This window comes from Sorex fumeus, unplaced genomic scaffold (assembly GCF_029834395.1).
Source record: "Sorex fumeus unplaced genomic scaffold, SorFum_2.1 ptg000037l, whole genome shotgun sequence".
Classification (NCBI taxonomy): domain Eukaryota; kingdom Metazoa; phylum Chordata; class Mammalia; order Eulipotyphla; family Soricidae; genus Sorex; species Sorex fumeus.
Window position 1 is genome coordinate 43,886,827 of NW_026606094.1, and position 18,334 is coordinate 43,905,160.

General features: G+C 42.0%; 1 protein-coding gene, 1 non-coding gene and 1 pseudogene across 2 annotated transcripts in view; all 3 read right to left on the reverse strand.

Annotated features, from left to right (window-relative positions):
- Positions 1 to 135: 135 nt before the first annotated feature.
- LOC130027400 (calaxin-like) overlaps positions 136 to 18,334 on the reverse strand; it is a 30,153-nt gene continuing 11,954 nt past the window's right edge. The window contains exons 3-6 of the mRNA XM_056118145.1: positions 12,762 to 12,866; positions 9,550 to 9,701; positions 5,445 to 5,549; positions 136 to 192 (exon numbers count right to left, since the gene is read on the reverse strand). Coding sequence (XP_055974120.1) covers positions 136 to 192; positions 5,445 to 5,549; positions 9,550 to 9,701; positions 12,762 to 12,866 — 419 coding nt within the window. The remainder of the gene's footprint in view (positions 193 to 5,444; positions 5,550 to 9,549; positions 9,702 to 12,761; positions 12,867 to 18,334) is intronic.
- Positions 11,984 to 12,115, reverse strand: LOC130027883 (small nucleolar RNA SNORA9). The gene has a single exon (XR_008793095.1). It is a non-coding gene; the product is annotated as a small nucleolar RNA SNORA9 (small nucleolar RNA).
- Positions 15,346 to 16,505, reverse strand: LOC130027401 (ribose-phosphate pyrophosphokinase 1-like; annotated as a pseudogene).

The window sequence follows — 18,334 nt, forward strand, 5'->3', positions numbered from 1 at the left end:
TTATTGAATCACTGTGAGATACAGTCACAGATTTACGAACTTTCATGATTACATTTCAGTTATACAATGATTGAGTACCCATCCCTCCACCAGTGTCTCTTTATGATTTTAATACAAGTATTGGGTGATTGACAATTAAAAACCAGATGTCAGAATGTGTTTGAATGCTAGTGCTTCAAATTCAAGGCAGTTCTGTAAAGTAAAAAGTTGACAGTCTATTAGAACAAAGCTGAAATTAGATGCATATATGATTCTATAAAAAGTTATTTTTTTTATTTTTTACTTTTTGAGTCACACCTAGAGATGGTCAGGAGTTACTCCTGGCTCTGCAGTCAGGAATCACTCCTGGTGGTGCACAGGGATGCTGGGGATCAAATCCAGGTTGGCTGCCTGCAAGGCCAATGCTCTTTCCACTGTACTAACACTCAGGCTTAATTCTCAAAAAGAATCACCTTCTATGGAGGCAGAAACAAACTAGTATATATAAATACAAGACTTTGCCAGTGCTCTCAATACACCCACTTTTTTTCCTTGTTAGTGGGTCATATAACTAGAAATCCAAATAGGTCCAGGTTGCTGCCACTTTTCTTCTAACTGATGAAAAAAACACGAAAAGGTTCATTTCATGTGGTGCCTGATTTCCGTCCTACCCTTAGGGCTGCTTGTCTAATGGACTGAGTTGGACATACCTAATAAGGTTCATCTTCAATGATAACGTAACATCAGACTTGTTAGGCTGGCACTAAGTGATGAACGGTACTGAAAGAAGCTTCATCCAAGGGACTTGGTCTTGCCTCCTTATAAATTTTTTTTTCATTTTTAATCATTTTATTTATTGAATCACTGTGAGCAGTTACAAAGCATTCAGGTCTAAGTCTTGCTCATACAATAAACACCCGTACCTTCACCAGTGTCCACTCTCCACCACCAAAAACCCCAGTATACTCCCATCCCACACCCTCCCCCTACCTGTGGGGCAGATGATTTCCACATGACTCTCTACTTTGATCATATTCAATATTTTGACACCCGACCCACCATTATTATTTGAGATTTTACCCCAACACTCAGATCTGCTGAAAAGGCAAGAGTAGATAATTTGTGTTCTATTGCTGGTTATGAATAACATATGATGTCGCGTGGCTGCAGTAGGGCCATGTGATTTTGAAATTCCGAAATTTTAACACTTAAATCTGGAAGGTCCCTCTCAAGCTACCGAGAGTATTCCGCCAGCCTTGCAAGCCATCCGTTGTGTATTCGATATGCCAAAACCAGTAACTACAATGGGTCTCATTCACCTGACCCTGAAGGCTTCACTAACATGGCAGCACTGACAAGGATGAGAAAGGGGAGGCCGATAAAATCTCAAGGCCGAACTAGGCTGCCACAATGAAGGAAGACAAAAATGATCGTCTGTACTTTCAATGCACGTACACTAGCATCAGATGCATCCATCGAAGACCTGATGGTACAAGCACGAAAGATCAAGTACGACATCATTGGTCTGACCGAGACAAGAAGGCACCAATCTCATCATGCTGTTTTCGACACTAGAGAAGAATTGTTCCTTGGAACATGCGATAAAACAGGTGTCGGATGCGTCGGTGTCCTTGTCAACACAAACTTGGCCATGAACATTGATTCATTCGAATGCCTAACAACCCGAGTCAAACGTTTACATTTGATTAGATGTGGCTCACTGCCGGCAGTTTCTATCTTCTTTGTCTACGCACCAACATCTAATTATGATGAAGGAGAAATTGAGAAGGTCTACATGAAACTGGAGAAGTTCTATAAAGAAGACCACACCTTCTACAAGATCATTGTGGGTGATTTTAATGCCAAGATAGGACCGAGAAGATCAGCTGAAGAACTTCACATCGGGACCCATGGGTTTGAATGGAACGAACAGGGTGAGAGACTGTCTGAGTTCATCATGTCAACCAAGACAATCCATGGTAACTCACAGTTCCAGAAGGCAGAAACTAAACGTTGGACATGGGAGTTTCCCGGTGGACGATTCCACAATGAAATAGACCACATCATATTCAATCGACAGTTTTGCCTGACTGATGTCGCTGTTGTCCCAAAATTCCGAACGGGATCAGACCACCATCTCCTTCGTGCAAAATTCTACTTCACAGAGCAGGGAGAAAGGGTTGCAAAGTTTAAAAAGAGAACTCCCGGAACGACCACCAACTGGGAGCTCTTTGGCACTATTGCGGCAACATGGGAAGATGCCATTGTTGACAACATTGACGAGGAATATGATCGACTGGTTCAACACCTCCATGATTGTGTGAGGAACGCCAAGGGAGAGATAGCCACAAAAACAAAACAAAACAAAACAAAAACGCCTGTCTTCGAAAACTCTTGAGCTTATTCGCCAACGTAGTTTGGCGCATGCCTCTGGCGACTGCAAGCAAACGTCCGAGCTCGCAAAGCAGTGCAGAGATGCGATCAAGGAAGACCTCAAAGAGAGAAGAGCAGAAGTGCTGGTAGATGTGGCAGAAGCCGGGAAAAGTATTTGTAACGCCCGCCTGTCCTTCGCCAACTACAAGACCAAGATGACTGCCCTCCGACATCCTGATGGATCTATCACATCCTCCAGAATGGCAATGGAGAAGATTATCCATGACTTCTACTCAAATCTCTTCGATAGCCATGTCCACTTGCCGACATACCGAATTCCACAGGATGGATATGTTGTTCCCAATGTTCTCCCTTCCGGAATCCGACACGCCATTTCATCAGTAAAGAAACAAACAACACCCGGCCCAGACAAGGTCAGACCTGAACACCTGAAGAACCTGCCATCAGTACTCATCAATATACTGGCTCGGCTCTTCACACGCTACCTGTCTGAATGCAAGGTTCCGTCCCAGTGGAAAACCAGCAGGACCGTACTACTGTTCAAGAAGGGAGACATCCATGACATTGGCAACTAATGCCCGATCTGCCTATTGTCTTTCATCTACAACTTAGTTCACTCGAGTCATCCTAAATAGGATTGGCAGAACACTAGATGAAGGACAACCATGCGAGCAAGCCGGGTTCCGCAAAGGATTCAGCACCATCGACCATATCCACACGATAACCAAGCTCATTGAGGTTTCTCGGGAGTTCAAGATGCCGCTCTGTCTAACGTTCATTGATTTAAAGAAGGCCTTTGATTCTGTTGAGACAGAAGCGGTCATTGAAGCCCTAGCCAATCAGGGCATTCAAGCTCAATACATCAAGATCCTCCGTGAGCTGTATTATGGATTCACTACCAGGATCTCACCATTCTACAAAGAGGTAATCATCAATGTCAAGAGAGGGGTTCGGCAGGGTGATACCATTTCACCGAAACTCTTCAGTGCCACCCTCGAGAACATCATGCGATGACTGGAATGGGAAGGAATGGGAGTGAAGATAGATGGTCGGCAACTATACCACCTCCGCTTTGCTGATGACATTGTTTTAATAACACCAAACATCAGCCAAGCTGCACAAATGCTGGCCGACTTCAACCGTGAATGTGGAAAGGTCGGACTACAGCTGAATCTTATGAAGACAATGTTTATGAGAAACAGCCTCACACCTGACGCCCCATTCGCTCTCAACAGAATGACCATCTCCGAATGCAACAGCTATGTGTACCTAGGTCGAGAAGTCATCATGACAAATGACCTGACACCTGAGCTGCGCAGGAGGAAGAGAACGGCTTGGAACGCCTTCAAGAACGTCGAAGAAATAGCTAAGAGAACGAAGAACCTCCGGCTCCGGGCACATCTCTTTGATTCCACTGTTCTTCCTGCATTAACATATGCCTCAGAGACCTGGGCCCTACACAAACAGGATGAGAACGCTATTCGGGTCTCCCAAAGAGGAATTGAAAGAGCTATGCTTGGAATATCTCGTTTCACTCAAATGAGAGAAAGAATCCGGAGTTCCGACCTCCGTAGATGATCAAGAATCAGGGACGCTGTCTCGTTTGCCTAGGTGTCAAAAATCAGATGGGCTGGTCATGTAATGAGATTTAGAGATGACCGCTGGACTAGAGCTGTTAGCGACCGGATTCCATGGGATGTCAAAAGACCGTGTGGCCGCCCACCTACCAGATGGTCAGACTTCTTCATCAAGATCGTGAATGATCGGTTTGAGGCTCTTCATGTTCCTAGAGCGAAAAGATGCCATTGGGCTACACTAGCACGCGACAGGGACAAATGGAGACGTTACTGGCACCCGCTCGAGCAAATTGACGATTAACGGGAAGTCAAGTGATCAAGTGAAATCTGGAGGGATTTCTGCCAAAAGCCACTGGGTTTCGAGATTTGTTTCTGAGTCTCTGGGATCATAGCCGTTAAGCCATGATCATGATCAGGAGCCAGAGAGGCCGTTCGTGGGCGATGACTTGGGTTTCGTTGGGGTGGGGAGGACAGGACCAGCTCCACCCCAATCCCGTGAGGCCCTGCGTGTCCCGTCACTGGGGACCCAAACCTGACTGTCCAGTGGCCTCTGAAGGATGGCGGCCACTGGGCTGCTGGGTGGAACAGGCCAAGGCATGAAACCTATTCCTACCTGGGTTGGCCCAGCACCGGTAACCTACTGCAGGGACCGGATGCATTTCTGCCAAAAGCCGCTGACTTTCGAGATTTGTTTCTGAGTCTCTGGGATCATGGCCATTAAGCAGTTCAATCAGGAACCAGAGAAGCCATCATGCCTCCAATTATATAGCTGAGCCAGAGGTGTTTTGTGGGTGCGTTTCCCACATACCTAACTTTTGGCCGTTTATTTTCTTGGTAAACTTTGCCCCAAGTTTTTGGGGTCTGGCCAAAAGCACAGCAGCAATTTTGGGGTATCTGGAAGGCTGAAGGCTCCATCAGGTTGCTGATGCACTCGCCTCACAGGTACAGATTGACCTGCTGGCAGCACCATACCCCCCCTTATAAATTATTTTTGATAAAATTATTGATTCTCTTTCACTAGTCTCTTTTTTAAAAAGTCTACCTTGGGCTGGAGCCCAAGTAAGTAAAGTGGATAGGGTGTTTTATGTGGCTGACTCAGTTTTGATTCCTGTTAGCATATATGGTACCCTGAGCCTGCCAGGAGTGATCAACAATAAACTAGTATTTAGTATTAAGTACAATTAATCACTAGTATCATGGTTCCCCAAATAATAGCATGAGACCAATTCCTTTGAACTTTTACAGTGGGCTGAAACAGTATTTAGCAAGCATTTTTGTTTTGTTTTGTTTTGTTTGGGCCACACCTAGCAGTGTTCCGGCCTTCTGCTGTCTCTGTGCTCAGGATTCACTCCTGACGGGGCTCAGTGGACTTAATAAGGTGCCCAGGATAAAATCTGGGTCAGCTGTACACAAGGCAAGCACCCTATCCAGCTATGCTATCGCTCTGGTCTTTTAAAATATTCCCTCCACCACTGTTAGGTGTTGGCACTTTACCTTTGCTTCTGGTAAACATGGTCCAAATACCTCCAACAAAAGCCTCTCTTCTTTCACTGCTTTTTCAAAGTCAGCAAAAGATATCTTGCCATCATTGTCATAATCCTAGAGAGAAAAATGTTCTTACTAAATCACAATAATAATCATCAGAGTCAAAATCAAGCTTCCCTGCTTTAAGAAAACAAGTACAAGGGTCTGAGAGATAGTACAGCAGGTCAAGTATTTGCCTTGCACTTGGCCAACAGGTTTGATCCTCAGAATCCTATATGGTCCCCTGAGCACTGCCAGAAGTAATTCCATAGTGCAGATCCCATAAGATACTTAAAAGTACTTTTTTCCTAATATAATTGCTAAAGCCCTGTGTATTCACCCCAAAATAGAATACAATTTTAGGTATTTAATAGGAAGTACTGCAATGTCAAGTCTAGCATATTTCATTTAAAAATTGTTTAGGGGCTGAAGCAATAGCACAGTGGGTAGGGCATTTGCCTTGCACGCGGCCAACCTGGTTTCAATTCCCAGCATCCCATCTGGTACCCTAAGCACCGTCAGGAGTAATTCCTGAGTGCAGAACCAGGAGTAACCCCTGTGCAACGCCAGGTGTGACCCAAAAAGCAAAAAAAATGTTTAGTCTGGGGCTGGAGTAATAGTACAGTGGATAGGGTGTTTGCCTTGCATGAGGTGGACCCAGGTTCTATCCCTGCCATCCCATATGGTCCCCTGAGCACCATTAGGGATAATTCCTGAGCGAAGAGCCAGGAGTAACCCCTGACCATCACCAGGTGTGACCCAGAAAGTAAAAAAAATTATTTAGTCTTTAGAATCGTAGATTGTCAAACGTGGGACTAATTCCAGCAGCTCACTTAATAATATGAGAAAGTATGTATTTTATTTTATATGCTGTCCTTCCCAAATATTACCTCACCCACACACTACCTACAAGTAAAAATTGTATCTAACATGATTTCAATATATTTTAGAACATGAGAATTAGAATTTGAACCAGTAAAATAACTAATGCTTAAAATTACATTGTGAATCTTTCCTTAATTAGTTTGTGATATCACTCATAATAAAACAATTTTCATGGATGGATTTTTTTTTTCTTCTTGAGTCACACCTGGCAATGCACAGGAGTTCCTCTTGGCTCTGCACTCAGGAGTTACTCCTGGCGGTGCTCAGGGGACCATATGGGATGCTGGGAATCGAACCCGGGTCGGCCACGTGCGAGGCAAACACCCTACCCGCTGTGCTATCTCTCCAGCCCCATGGATGGATTTTTGACACAATTCTAATGCTAAAATGGAAGGTTGATTGGATTTGGAGATTGTAGTTCTTATTCTGTTACAGTCTCTGAAAACTTGAATAAATTACCTACTATGCAGATCTTCCTAAACTTTCTGAGATCATTTTGGCATTGCTCAGGCACCATATGTGGTGTGGGGATTGAACCCGGTTTGAATGCATGGAAGTCAAGTACCTTTCCCACTGTACTGTCTCTTTGACCCCAGGTAATATAGTATTTTATCTAAAGCTTGTTTTATGGTTTTCTTAAATGTTTATAAATTCACTGAGATGCTATGTGAAAGTTTAAGTATAATATCTGAAAATTACACAAAGATGACTTCTTGATAAGATGATAGTTTAATTTTGCATATCAAATAGCTGTCTGAAAAAAAGAGTTTATCAAGTAAAACCATTTAGGCTAGAGAAATATAACAGAAGCTTGCCTTGCACCCAGCTGTCCCTGTTTTGATCCATGGCATTGCATATGGTCTCCTGAGCAACACCAGGAGTGACACCTGAACATAGTCAGGAGTTAAGTCCTGAGCACTGCCAAGTGTGGCCCCAATACTCCTCCCCATTCAAAGCAAAGTAAACTTTTTTTCTGGCTTGTTTTATTGAGGGAGCAGCCTTCCACGTGGTGCTCAGGAGTTCTGGAGGCCCCACTGGTGATTCTTGCCCAACCAGCCTATGGTTTGATGCAGGGACCTAAGGATGCTCAGGCACTACAGTGCTGAGGATTATCTAGACCATACAGTGTTGGGTTTGGGTTCAGGTTAGATAAAACCCTGAGAGCTCAGTAGATAAAAATGTAATGTTGTTCCAAAAGATTCATACTCTAATTGTGAAAATAAGACCAAGAATATAGAAAATTATTATAGTGTTACTTTTGTGACAAAATAAGTAATTTAGGGCAGAACTTGGTTCTCTCACTTGAGAATTGTTTTATGGTTTTCTTAAATGTTTATGAATTCACTGAAATGCTATGTGAATGTTTAAGTATAATATCTGAAAATGACACAAGATGACTTCTTGATAAGATGATAGTTTAATTTTGCATATCAAATAGATATCTGAAAAAAAGAGTTCATCATGTGAAAATGATATAAATACTCAGTTAAGGAGCAAGACAATGGGATTGGAATAGTAACCATTCAAGATGGAGTAGAGTGACGTCTTTAAAGATCATTGAGATCTAGAGAGGTGAAGAGGAAGCTCAAAACCCAATTACGAGACTAAACTAGAGTGTAAACCCACAAGTAAACAGTCTTTTGTTGTTTTGGGTCATACCTGGCAATACCCAGGGATTATTTCTGACTCTGCACTCAGGGAATCATTGCTGGTGGTGCTCAGGTGACCATATGGGATACTGGGGGTGGAACTCAGGTCAGCAGCATGCAAGGCAAACACTTTACCCTCTGTACTATCTTTCTGGCCCCAGTAAGTAAAGTTGCCTGGAGCACCAACAAGCACCGTGGAAGATGAAGTGCAGGGAGAGGGATGTGTGTGTCCAACAGAAAAGCTTTTAACTGTTTCATTGAATCTGGGTTTAATTTATGTGAAACTTGAATCCAACCCAAATATTATTTGGGCATGTGTTGATACAGGAACATACTGTTATGCTCAGTGGTTATAGCTGCTGGTTATTTCCAGAGGAGGAGAATCCTCTGGAGCCGGGGTTGGGTCCTTCTACTTGGCAGCAAACACTTGGTTCTTTTCTCAACTCCAGAGCAATAGAAGTAATGGGGTCCAGGTGACCTCAGAGTTACAAATCTGCACTGGTATCCAACTTTGAGCTGTAGTAAGAAGGCAGTAGGAATCACCAAATCCATCATAGCGGGTTACTAGCTTCATTAAAAGATGAATTCCACACCCCCTTTTTCAGAGTGACCTTGAGTAAGACTATCTATACTTTATTCTCATATGCAAAATAGAAGCAATAATTTTTTCAGAAGTTTGGGGTGCAAAATTCGCCCCTATATTAATGTTTTGTGAAGGGTCTGGCATATCATAAGCACTCTACATTATCACTGTTATTCTATTTATTACACTATTTTTTTAAAAACTGAGGGTTAAGGTTATGAAGAAAGATGATTAGTATTCAATTTTACACAAGTTAAATCTGTTCCTGCTCATTTAATAAAGTAAAACATTTAAAACTAATGATATTGGGGCTGGAGAGATAGCACAGCAGGTAGGGCGTTTGCCTTGCACGTGGCCGACCCAGGTTCAAATCCCAGCATTCCATATGGTCCCCTGAGCACTGCCAGGACTAACTCCTGAGTGCAGAGCCAGGAGTAACCCCTGTGCATTGCCAGGTGTGACCCAAAAAGCAAAAAAATAAATAAATAAAACTAATAATATTAATATGGGCCAGAGTGATATCGTAGCGGGTAGGGCATTTGCCTTGCACGCAGCCGACCTGGGTTTGATTCCTCCGCCCCTCTCAGAGATCCCAGCAAGCTACTGACAGTATTCCACCTGCTCGGCAAAGCCTGGCAAGCTACCTGTGATGTATTCGATATGCCAAAAAACAGTAACAACAAATCTCACAATGGAGACGTTACTGGTGCCCACTTGAGAAAACTGATGAACAACGGGAGGACAGTGCTAATATTAATATACATTTTATAGGGATTTATTTGATTACCCAATCTTCCACAAGAATTTACTGGACATCAACTACCATTCTAGTCAGTAAAGAAGAAAATAACAATACTCCTGCTCTCTATAGTGAATATAGAGGGAAAAAATCCATTTCTTTAGCTTTACCCAATGTCCATTTGGCTGTATATGACTTACCATTTTTTAAAATTCTTACCATTTTCTTCAATGTTATATCAACCAACTCTTCTATGCCTTCATAACTCTCTTCTTCGTTTGATGGTTGGTTTAGACTGTTCTTCAGCATGTCAAATATTTGCTCTCGAGAAATGTAGCCATCACCATTCAAATAGTATGCTTCAAAACAGACTTTCCAAAGCATAAAATTTAAAGACTTGGATAAGAACAATTAAAAAGTCATCAAACCTTGGAGGCTGAAGAGATAGCAGTACAGTGGATAGTGTGCTTATCTAGTACATGATCAATCCAGGTTTAATTTCTGCCACCTCATATGGCCCCCTGAGCACTCCTGTGAAGAGTGATCTCTGAACACTGCCAGGTTAACCCCAAATCAAAACAAATTCATCAATCTCATTAGGTATTTCAAAAAGAAGAATAGAATCCAGTGATCGCTTATCAGGTAGAGCAACTGTAAAATGAAGCACCCTTTGTTATATTTTACTGTACTAGATTAATGGGGCTAGAGCAATAGCGTAGCAGGTAGGGTGTTTGCCTTGCACTTGGCCAACCTGGGTTCAATCCCAAGCATCCAATATGTTCCTCTGAGCACTGCCAGGAGTAATTCCTAAGCACAGAACCAAGAGTAAATCCTGAGCACTGCTGGTTATGACCCTAAATGGGGAAAAATACATATCTTTAAATACCCTTTGATAGGTGAAAAGAAATATTTATAATCTCTGGGTTTCAAAACTTAAAGTTTAAAATGTTAGGAAGCTAGGTCAGAGAAATAGTATAGGGGTTAAGTGCTTGCCTTGCACATCGATAACCCCCCGTTTGCTACCTATTACTACATATGGTCCCCCAAGCACTGTTAGGAGTGACCTGAGTTCAAAATCAGAGATAGACCCTGAGTACTGCCAGATGTATCCCAACCTTCCATCCCCCCAAAATGTTAGGAAGCTAAGATGATAACAATCATTTATATACACATGCATATATGTATCTCAATAATTCTTTTTTTTTACAGAGAAAAAATATCTGAATTTCACTGTATCACTGACAAAGAACATTTGGCTCTTACTTAGAGCTTATTCCTGGCTTTGCTCAGGGATCACTCCAGGAGTTGTTTGGGTGACCACATATGGTACTGCGACTTAGACATGGATTGGCTGCATGCAGGGCAAGAGAATTAACCCCCCCCCCACTAGATCTAGTGAGTTTCTTCAATTTGTAATCTACACATGAATTTGCAGCACAATTCCTCTAAAGGCACTATCCTATCCTCTGCCCCCCCAATTAATTTATCATTAAATATGCATGTAACACTTTTGGGAAGTTAGACGCACATTTGACAGTGTGGTGCTACTCAGTCAAGTAGAACTACTTCATTGTCATAACCATTTTCAGTGTCTAAATAATTATAGAATTTAGACTCGGGAAGTCTACATTTCAGTGAGATTGTATAAGAATACTGAATTGGGCCAGGAGATATATACAGCAGGTAGGGCACATTTACAGTGCCAACGTCTGTTTAGTCCCCAACACCTTATATGGTCCCCAAACCCTGCCAGAAGGGATCCATTAATGCAGAGCCAGAAGCAATCCCTGAGCACTAATTGATGTGACATAAAACAATACAAAAATGTCATCAATAGAGATCAAGAATGTGACTCAAGTGATAAAGCACATGCCTTGTATATGCAAGACCTGAGTTGGATCCATGGCACCACATGATCCTCAACCCCAAGCACAACCAATTATCATCCAGTGTCTCCTGCACACCACAGAAGGCCCCAATCTCTGCTGACAGTGCCCCTATAAAAAGTAGAAAGTTAGCAATGAGAGAAAGTTGGGGGGGATGTTTAGAAATGTTGGTATCATTGTCCATTGCATGTGTGTTGCCAGAGATTAGACCGAGGATCTCTCTCACATGTGTGAGACTTATGTTCTACGTGTCCAGCCCTGGAGGTGTTCTTTTGAACAAGAAATAGACCCGGTGTAACCTGTGTTCTGCTCATTTCTTGCTGGGCAGAGAAAGAGCCCTAGAAACCTCAGCCTAGCCAGGTAATCAGGAGTTGTTTTAGCTGTTGAAATTAGCTTCAGTCTTAATCGAGAGAGCAAGTGAAAGAAGGGAGGGCCCTGAGATGAGAGGCTCATCTATGAAATAACTGCTATCATGGTGGACCAGAGAAATAGTACAGTGGGTAGGGCTTTTGCCTTGTACATGGCAGACCCGGATTTGATCCCCGACATCCCATATGTTTCCCTGAGCACTGCCAGGAGTAATTCCTGAGTTCAGAGCCAGGAGTAACCCCTGAGCATCACCAGATGTGAACACCTTCCCACCCCCCCTCAAAAATAAAAAGCTGTCATGAGTCCAAAGAAATAGTACAGTGCATAAGGTGCTTGCTTCGTGTGTGGTCAACCGGACTTTCTTGTTGTTGTTGTTGTTGTTATTGTTGTTGTTTTCCAATGGTCTGAAATTTCTATAACTTTGCTGTGGATGGAGCAGGGCAAGGCCTCAAACCATTTCATAATGTTTTTGCAAGCACTATAGGAAAGCATAGGGTCACTCCAAACCCCAGCACGCTGGAGGCTTGCAGCCAACCTAACTTTGATTCCCGGGACTAAATAATGCTCCCCAAAGCCCTGCCAGAGTGTTTCCTGAGTTAAGCGTCAGGAGTATGCCCTGTGCACAGCTGCATGTGAGACTCCTCCCAATCCCACAAAAAAAAACTATCATTAACTATTTCTACAAGGTCGCTACAGAAAACACAAACTTTACATTTCTATATAAAAATTAAGGGGCTGGGGCGCTGGAGCGATAGCACAGCGAGTAAGGCGTTTGCCTTGCACGCAGCCAACATGGCCGACACAGGTTCGATTCCCAGCATCCCATATGGTTCCCCGAGCACTGCCAGGAGCAATTCCTGAGCGCATGAGCCAGGAGTAACCCCTGTGCATCGCCGGGTGTGACCCAAAAAGCAAAAAAAAAAAAAAAAAAATTAAGGGGCTGGAGTGATAGCACAGCAGGTAGGGAGTTTGCCTTGCATGTGGCCAACCCAGATTCGATTCCCAGCATCCCATATGGTCCCCTGAGCACCGTCAGGGGTGATTCCTGAGTGCAGAGCCAGGAGTAGCCCCTGTGCATCGCCTGGTGTGACCCAAAAAGCCAAAAAAAAATTAAACATGCAGGAAGTTAGAAATGATACTACATATTACTAAATGAATGACACATAGAAATCTTACACTTTAGCTTTTCTTCAAAGGTTCCTCGAAGAAACACTGACAATCCTTTAACCCACTCGTTTACATTTATGAAGTTGTCCTTGTCTTTGTCAAAAGCAGAAAATACTAAAAGAAAAATAACATACAAAAATATTGTAATTTAGACCTATTTTATAATGCAAGATTATATATGTATAAATAAATATAAAAGGAATTCTATCATATGGGGTGAGATTTTGGCAAAGTTTTAAGTCAGAATAGCTGAATATCTCACTAAAATTTTTAGAGTCATTTTTCTTCAATGATGAATTTTATTATAATAATATACAGTTAAAATGAGCCAAGAATTAAAAAAAGCTTAAAATGAGCAAAGACTATAAACAGTGGAGAGCTAAAGAGTTTGATAAGTTAAGTCTAAAAAGAATAGTAAAATTTTCTACCAGATTGTAGTATCTAAATATAAAGATAGTCACAAAAATGCTATTATTTTTAATTACCAATAAATTCATAGTATCATCCAATAGAAAATAAAATATTGTCTTTTTGGACATGAAAAATAGGTTATTTTGATCATAGTTAAGATTTCAAGCGTTTATACATATGTAAAAAACATTAAATTGAACACTAAGCTCTATTAGTAAGACTGAGTCACATTAAGTAATTTATAATTTTAAACATGACCTGTTGACATTTTTCACATTTTTCACTGTGAGAAATTGTCACTTTTGAACAGTTACATTTTTTCCTTATGAGTAATATAAGACATTTAATAAGTTACATATCTATAGCATGTGAGTCTAAAAACAATTAAAAATCATACTTATCTTTCTAAAAGTTTTTTTTATCACCATGAGTTTTCATGATTGATTTCTGGCATACAATTTTACTTTTTCCAGTATACAATTTACCAATACCAGTTCCTTCACTAGTGTCTACTCCCCTCCACCAATGTCTTCAGTTTCCCTCCTGCATCCTTCTCTAGAGTGATCACTTTCCTTCACCACTGTCATAGTGTTCCCTTCCCTATTCTAGCTCCTCCTCCTCCAGTGAAAAATTTCCTACTGAGCATCATTAGCCCTTAGGGTCTGTTGCCTTTGGGCTTTTGCTCTTCCCCTACTATTTCTTTATTTTATTTTTTTTAATTACCTACTATTTCTTTATAATCCACATATGAGAGATCATTCTGTGCCTCTCCCTATCGCTCTAATGTCACTCAGTATAATCTTCAGATTCATCCACATTAGCAGCAAATTTCTCTCTTTTTTTTGACAGATCACTTTTTTTTCTTTTTGGGTCACACCCTGCCACGCACAGGGGTCACTCCTGGCTCTGCACTCAGAAATTACCCCTGGCGGTGCTCAGGGGGATCATATGGGATGCTGGGAATCGAACCCAGGTCGTCCTCAAACCCAGGTCATCCACGTGCAAGGCGAATGTCCTACCCACTGTGCTATTGCTCCATCCCCCCATCACATTTTTTAAAATTAATTTCTTCCAAGGAGACAGTCAAATCTTTTTAATTTTTTTTAACAGTTCATGGGAGGTTAAATTGGTCCAAGGAAGGAAGACCAAAATTTAATACTTAAAAGGCACTATACCAACACCTATAACCCACTACCCCAGGGTAGCAGGCTAGGGAGGAGAGTATGTTACAGTAATCTTATAGAAGTGGTATAGATTACCTAGAAGGAGTCAGGTTTTTTTTTTTTTTTGGAAGTCTGTGATAACCCAAACCCTGATTGGTTAGGTTTCTTTTTGCTTTTTGGGTCACATCCAGCAATGCTCAGGGGTTACCCCTGACTCTGCATTCAGAAATTGCTCCTGGCAGTGCTGGGGGAACCATATGGGATGCCCTACCCGCTGTACTATCATTCCGGCCCCAGTTGGTTGGGTTTCTGAGGACATTTGGCCAGGAAAAGATACAGAAGTTCAATGAGGCCAAAGAGTAAGGATGATGAGTAGAAAGGAGAATCCTTGTTACTGAATCGCATGAGGGTGATTAATTTGGCTTTTTTCTCCCAAGCCTTTGCTGTGCTGTGCACTGGCTCCCCTTGGGTGCCCATCTGAGCTCTGCTCAAGCTGGGTTGAGAACCGACGAAGACAAGCACTTGGCAATCAGGGTTTTTGCAATTATTTGATACAGACTTTAAAAACCTAAAAGACTTAGGGCTGAGGTGCAGAGGCGGGAGGGTGGAATTTGGGTAAATGTTGGGTTGGTTTTGTTATTAGCGGATCTGAATTAAGGAATCCTAGAAATACTGTCATGCAAATATTTGTAAAAGATCAAAGGAGCTTCACAAGATTTCATAATCCCCAATAGCTCTCCACAACACCCTCCAGCTGCTAAATCTTTCAACAGCTGAGCAGGAGTGAAAACCAAAAGACTCACTGAACCCAAGCAGCAAGAAGGAAACAATATAGTGGGAAATCCAAGTAGTTCATCCCAATCTGTCTTTGCCTACATTTAAGAGAAACACTGAAGTGGGTAAACGAAACTAATTACTGGATGCATCTGTTCAACCTTTCATTGAGTAACAAAGGGAAGAAGGGTGACAGGGGTGGAGTGGGCTCATTTGACTTTTAGAGAGCCTTGGCAGTTTTCCTATTATAAAGGGACATAGCAAAACAGGTAGAAAACTGATTCCCCATTGTGAGTTCTCCTGATGGCTTCTGCTGGGATCATGAAGATGTCGATCACCATATTCTGAAGCAATGTTTCATCTATCCTCTTGAGGTACGGTGTTGGTGACTACTACAGCTTCAAAACGTGTATTGTTGATGCATAAAATGGCCGGACCCGAAAAAATTCCATAGGTCAAGATAGCATAAACTCTGGTGGCTCCAGCTAAGAGAAGTTTGTAGGCCACATGACAGATTGTGCCACACGAGTCAGCCATGTCATCCGCCAGGATGGCAACTCAGTCCTTGAAGTCACCTACCAGCATGATACAGTTCACTTAACTTGCCTTCTTTTGTTCTTTGTGAATCAAGGCAAAAATCCACATTCAACCAGTCAGCAATGGAGGTCCCTCTCCTAGCTCCATCAGCATCTAGTGAAACAATGATAATTTTTTAACTCTAAACATGTTCTCTCATATGCACTTGAGATGGCTGGCTCTGCATACAGATTGTCCACTGGGATATAAAAAAAACTCTGAATTTGGGAGGCATGAAGGTCCATGGTGTTAACATGGTCTGCACTGGCTACAGAAAGCATATTTGCAACAAGCTTGGCTGAGTTTGGATATTGGCTATTATCCTTCTTGTTCTGTTGCACATAGTGGAAGCATGGGATGACTTCTGTAACTCGGCTGACTGAAGCAATTTTGCAGACATTAATCATAATCAAAAGCTCCATGAGGGGCTGGAGTGATAGTACAGTGAGTAGGGCGTTTGCCTTGCATGCAGCTTACCTGGGTTCGATTCCCAGTATCCCATGTGGTCCCCTGAGCACCGACTGCCAGGAGTAATTACAGAGTGCAAAGCCAGCAGTAACTCCTATGCATTGCCAGTGTGACCCCCCCCCCCAAAAAAAAAAGTTCTAAAAGCTCCATGAAGTTGTAATTGATTTCACCACAACCACTCTGCACAATGCAGACATCCTCTCCCTGAATACTTTCACCAATCACCAATCTCTACACAGGTCTCCTGGTTACTAAATTTCTTAGTCAGCACCTTGCCTAGTTAGAAGCATACGCGGCTGGCAATTTTCTGGGATAAATCCTGGTGAGAGCTGTTGCTGAAGACCCCGATGTTCAGCATCTTGGTCAAGTAACCTAACATTCTTCATCAGCCGATTACTGCTGCTGACAAAACCTGAACTAACATTGGCCCAGATACTCAGAACTAACCTGTTCATGTTACCACACCATCATCTTATGTTCGATACCTTTTCTTACAGCTGAGTAGTACTCCATGTGTGTATGTACTATAGCTTCTTTATCTAGTTTTCTGTTCTTGGGCACTTGGGTTATTTCCAGATTTGGGCTATTGTGAATAGTGTTGCAACAAACATAGTAGTGCAAAAGTATATGGACCTTTGGGAGTATATTTCAAGGAGTGGAATTGCTGGGTCTAGTGGCAGTTGAATTCCAAGTTTTTTGAGGAATGTCCTTATTATCAGGCTGGAGTGATAGCACAGCAATAGGGCATTTGCTTTGCATGCAGCCAGCCTGGCCGAGCTGGGTTCTATTCCTCTGCCCCTCTCAGCTACCGAGAGTATCTCACCCGCACGACAAAGCCTGGCAAGCTACCCGTGACGTATTCAATATGCCAAATACAGTAACAAGTCTCACAATGGAGACTTTACTGGGCCCGCTCGAGCAAAGCGATGAACAGTGGGAGGACAGTGCTACAGTGCAGTGCTAAAGTCCATATTATCATCTGAAAAAGTTAGACCAGTTGACATTCCCACAAGCAGTGAATGAGGGTCCCTTTTCCCCTGAACTCATGTGAACATTGGTGGTTATTCTTTTTGATGTGTGCCAGTCTGTGGTGATAGCTCATTATTGTTTTGATTTGCATTTCCCTTATGATTAGTGACAGAGCATTTTTCATATGTCTTTTGGCTATCTGTATTTTATTGAGGAAGTTTCTGTTTATTTCTTCTCATTTTTTTGGATAGGGTTGCATGAAATTTTTTTCAGCGCTTTATATAACTTGGATATTAACCCTCAGTCATACATATACTGGGCAAATACTCTCTCTGAGTCTGTGGACTGTCTTTGTATTCTGATCATCATTTCCTTTGAGGTGCAGAACCTTCCTTATTCAACAAGGTCCCGTTTGTTTATTTTTGCTTATATGTGCTTGGTCAATGGTGTTATATCCTTAAGAGATGCCTCTAACTTTAATGCCTTGGGTAGATCTGCATGTTTTTCCTATGTAACTTATGGCTTCAGGTCTGCTATGAAGGTCTTGAATCCATTTTGACTTGCCCTTTGTGCATGGATTTAAAACGGCATGAGTTTGTGGTTTTCTTTCCCTACGAATGACCAGTTTTCCCAATACCACTTGTTGAAGAGGCTTTCCTTGCTCCAAATCATATTCTTTGTTCCTTTATCAAAGAATAACTGACCATATATTTGAGAATCAGTCTCTGCTGTTCTCATTCCAATATCATGCTGTTTTAATTACTACTATGCAGTACAGCTTAAAGTTGGGGAAAGTGATGGTTCCTATCTTCTTTTTTCCCTGAGGATTGCTTTGGCTATTAAGGGGGTTTTATTGTGCATGTGATTTCAAGTGTTCAATATTTGAAGAGTGTCTTTGAAGAGTGTCAGGGATGTCCTTTTAGGGACCGTGTTGAATTTGTATAATGCTTTGGAGAGTATTGCCGTTTTGATGTTAACTTACCAATCCATGGTCAGAGGTTGTTCTTATTTCCTCATGTCCTCTTTTATTTCTTTCAGTAGTGTTTTGTAGTTTTCTCTGTATAGGCCTTTCACTTCTATTAAGATGATGCCTGGGTACTTGATTTTCTGGGGCACAACTGTAAATAAGATTTTTAAAAAAATTTCTCTCTTCTATTATTTACGTATAGGAAAACTATGGACCTTCGCATATTAATTTTGCCGGCTGCCACTTTATTAGAC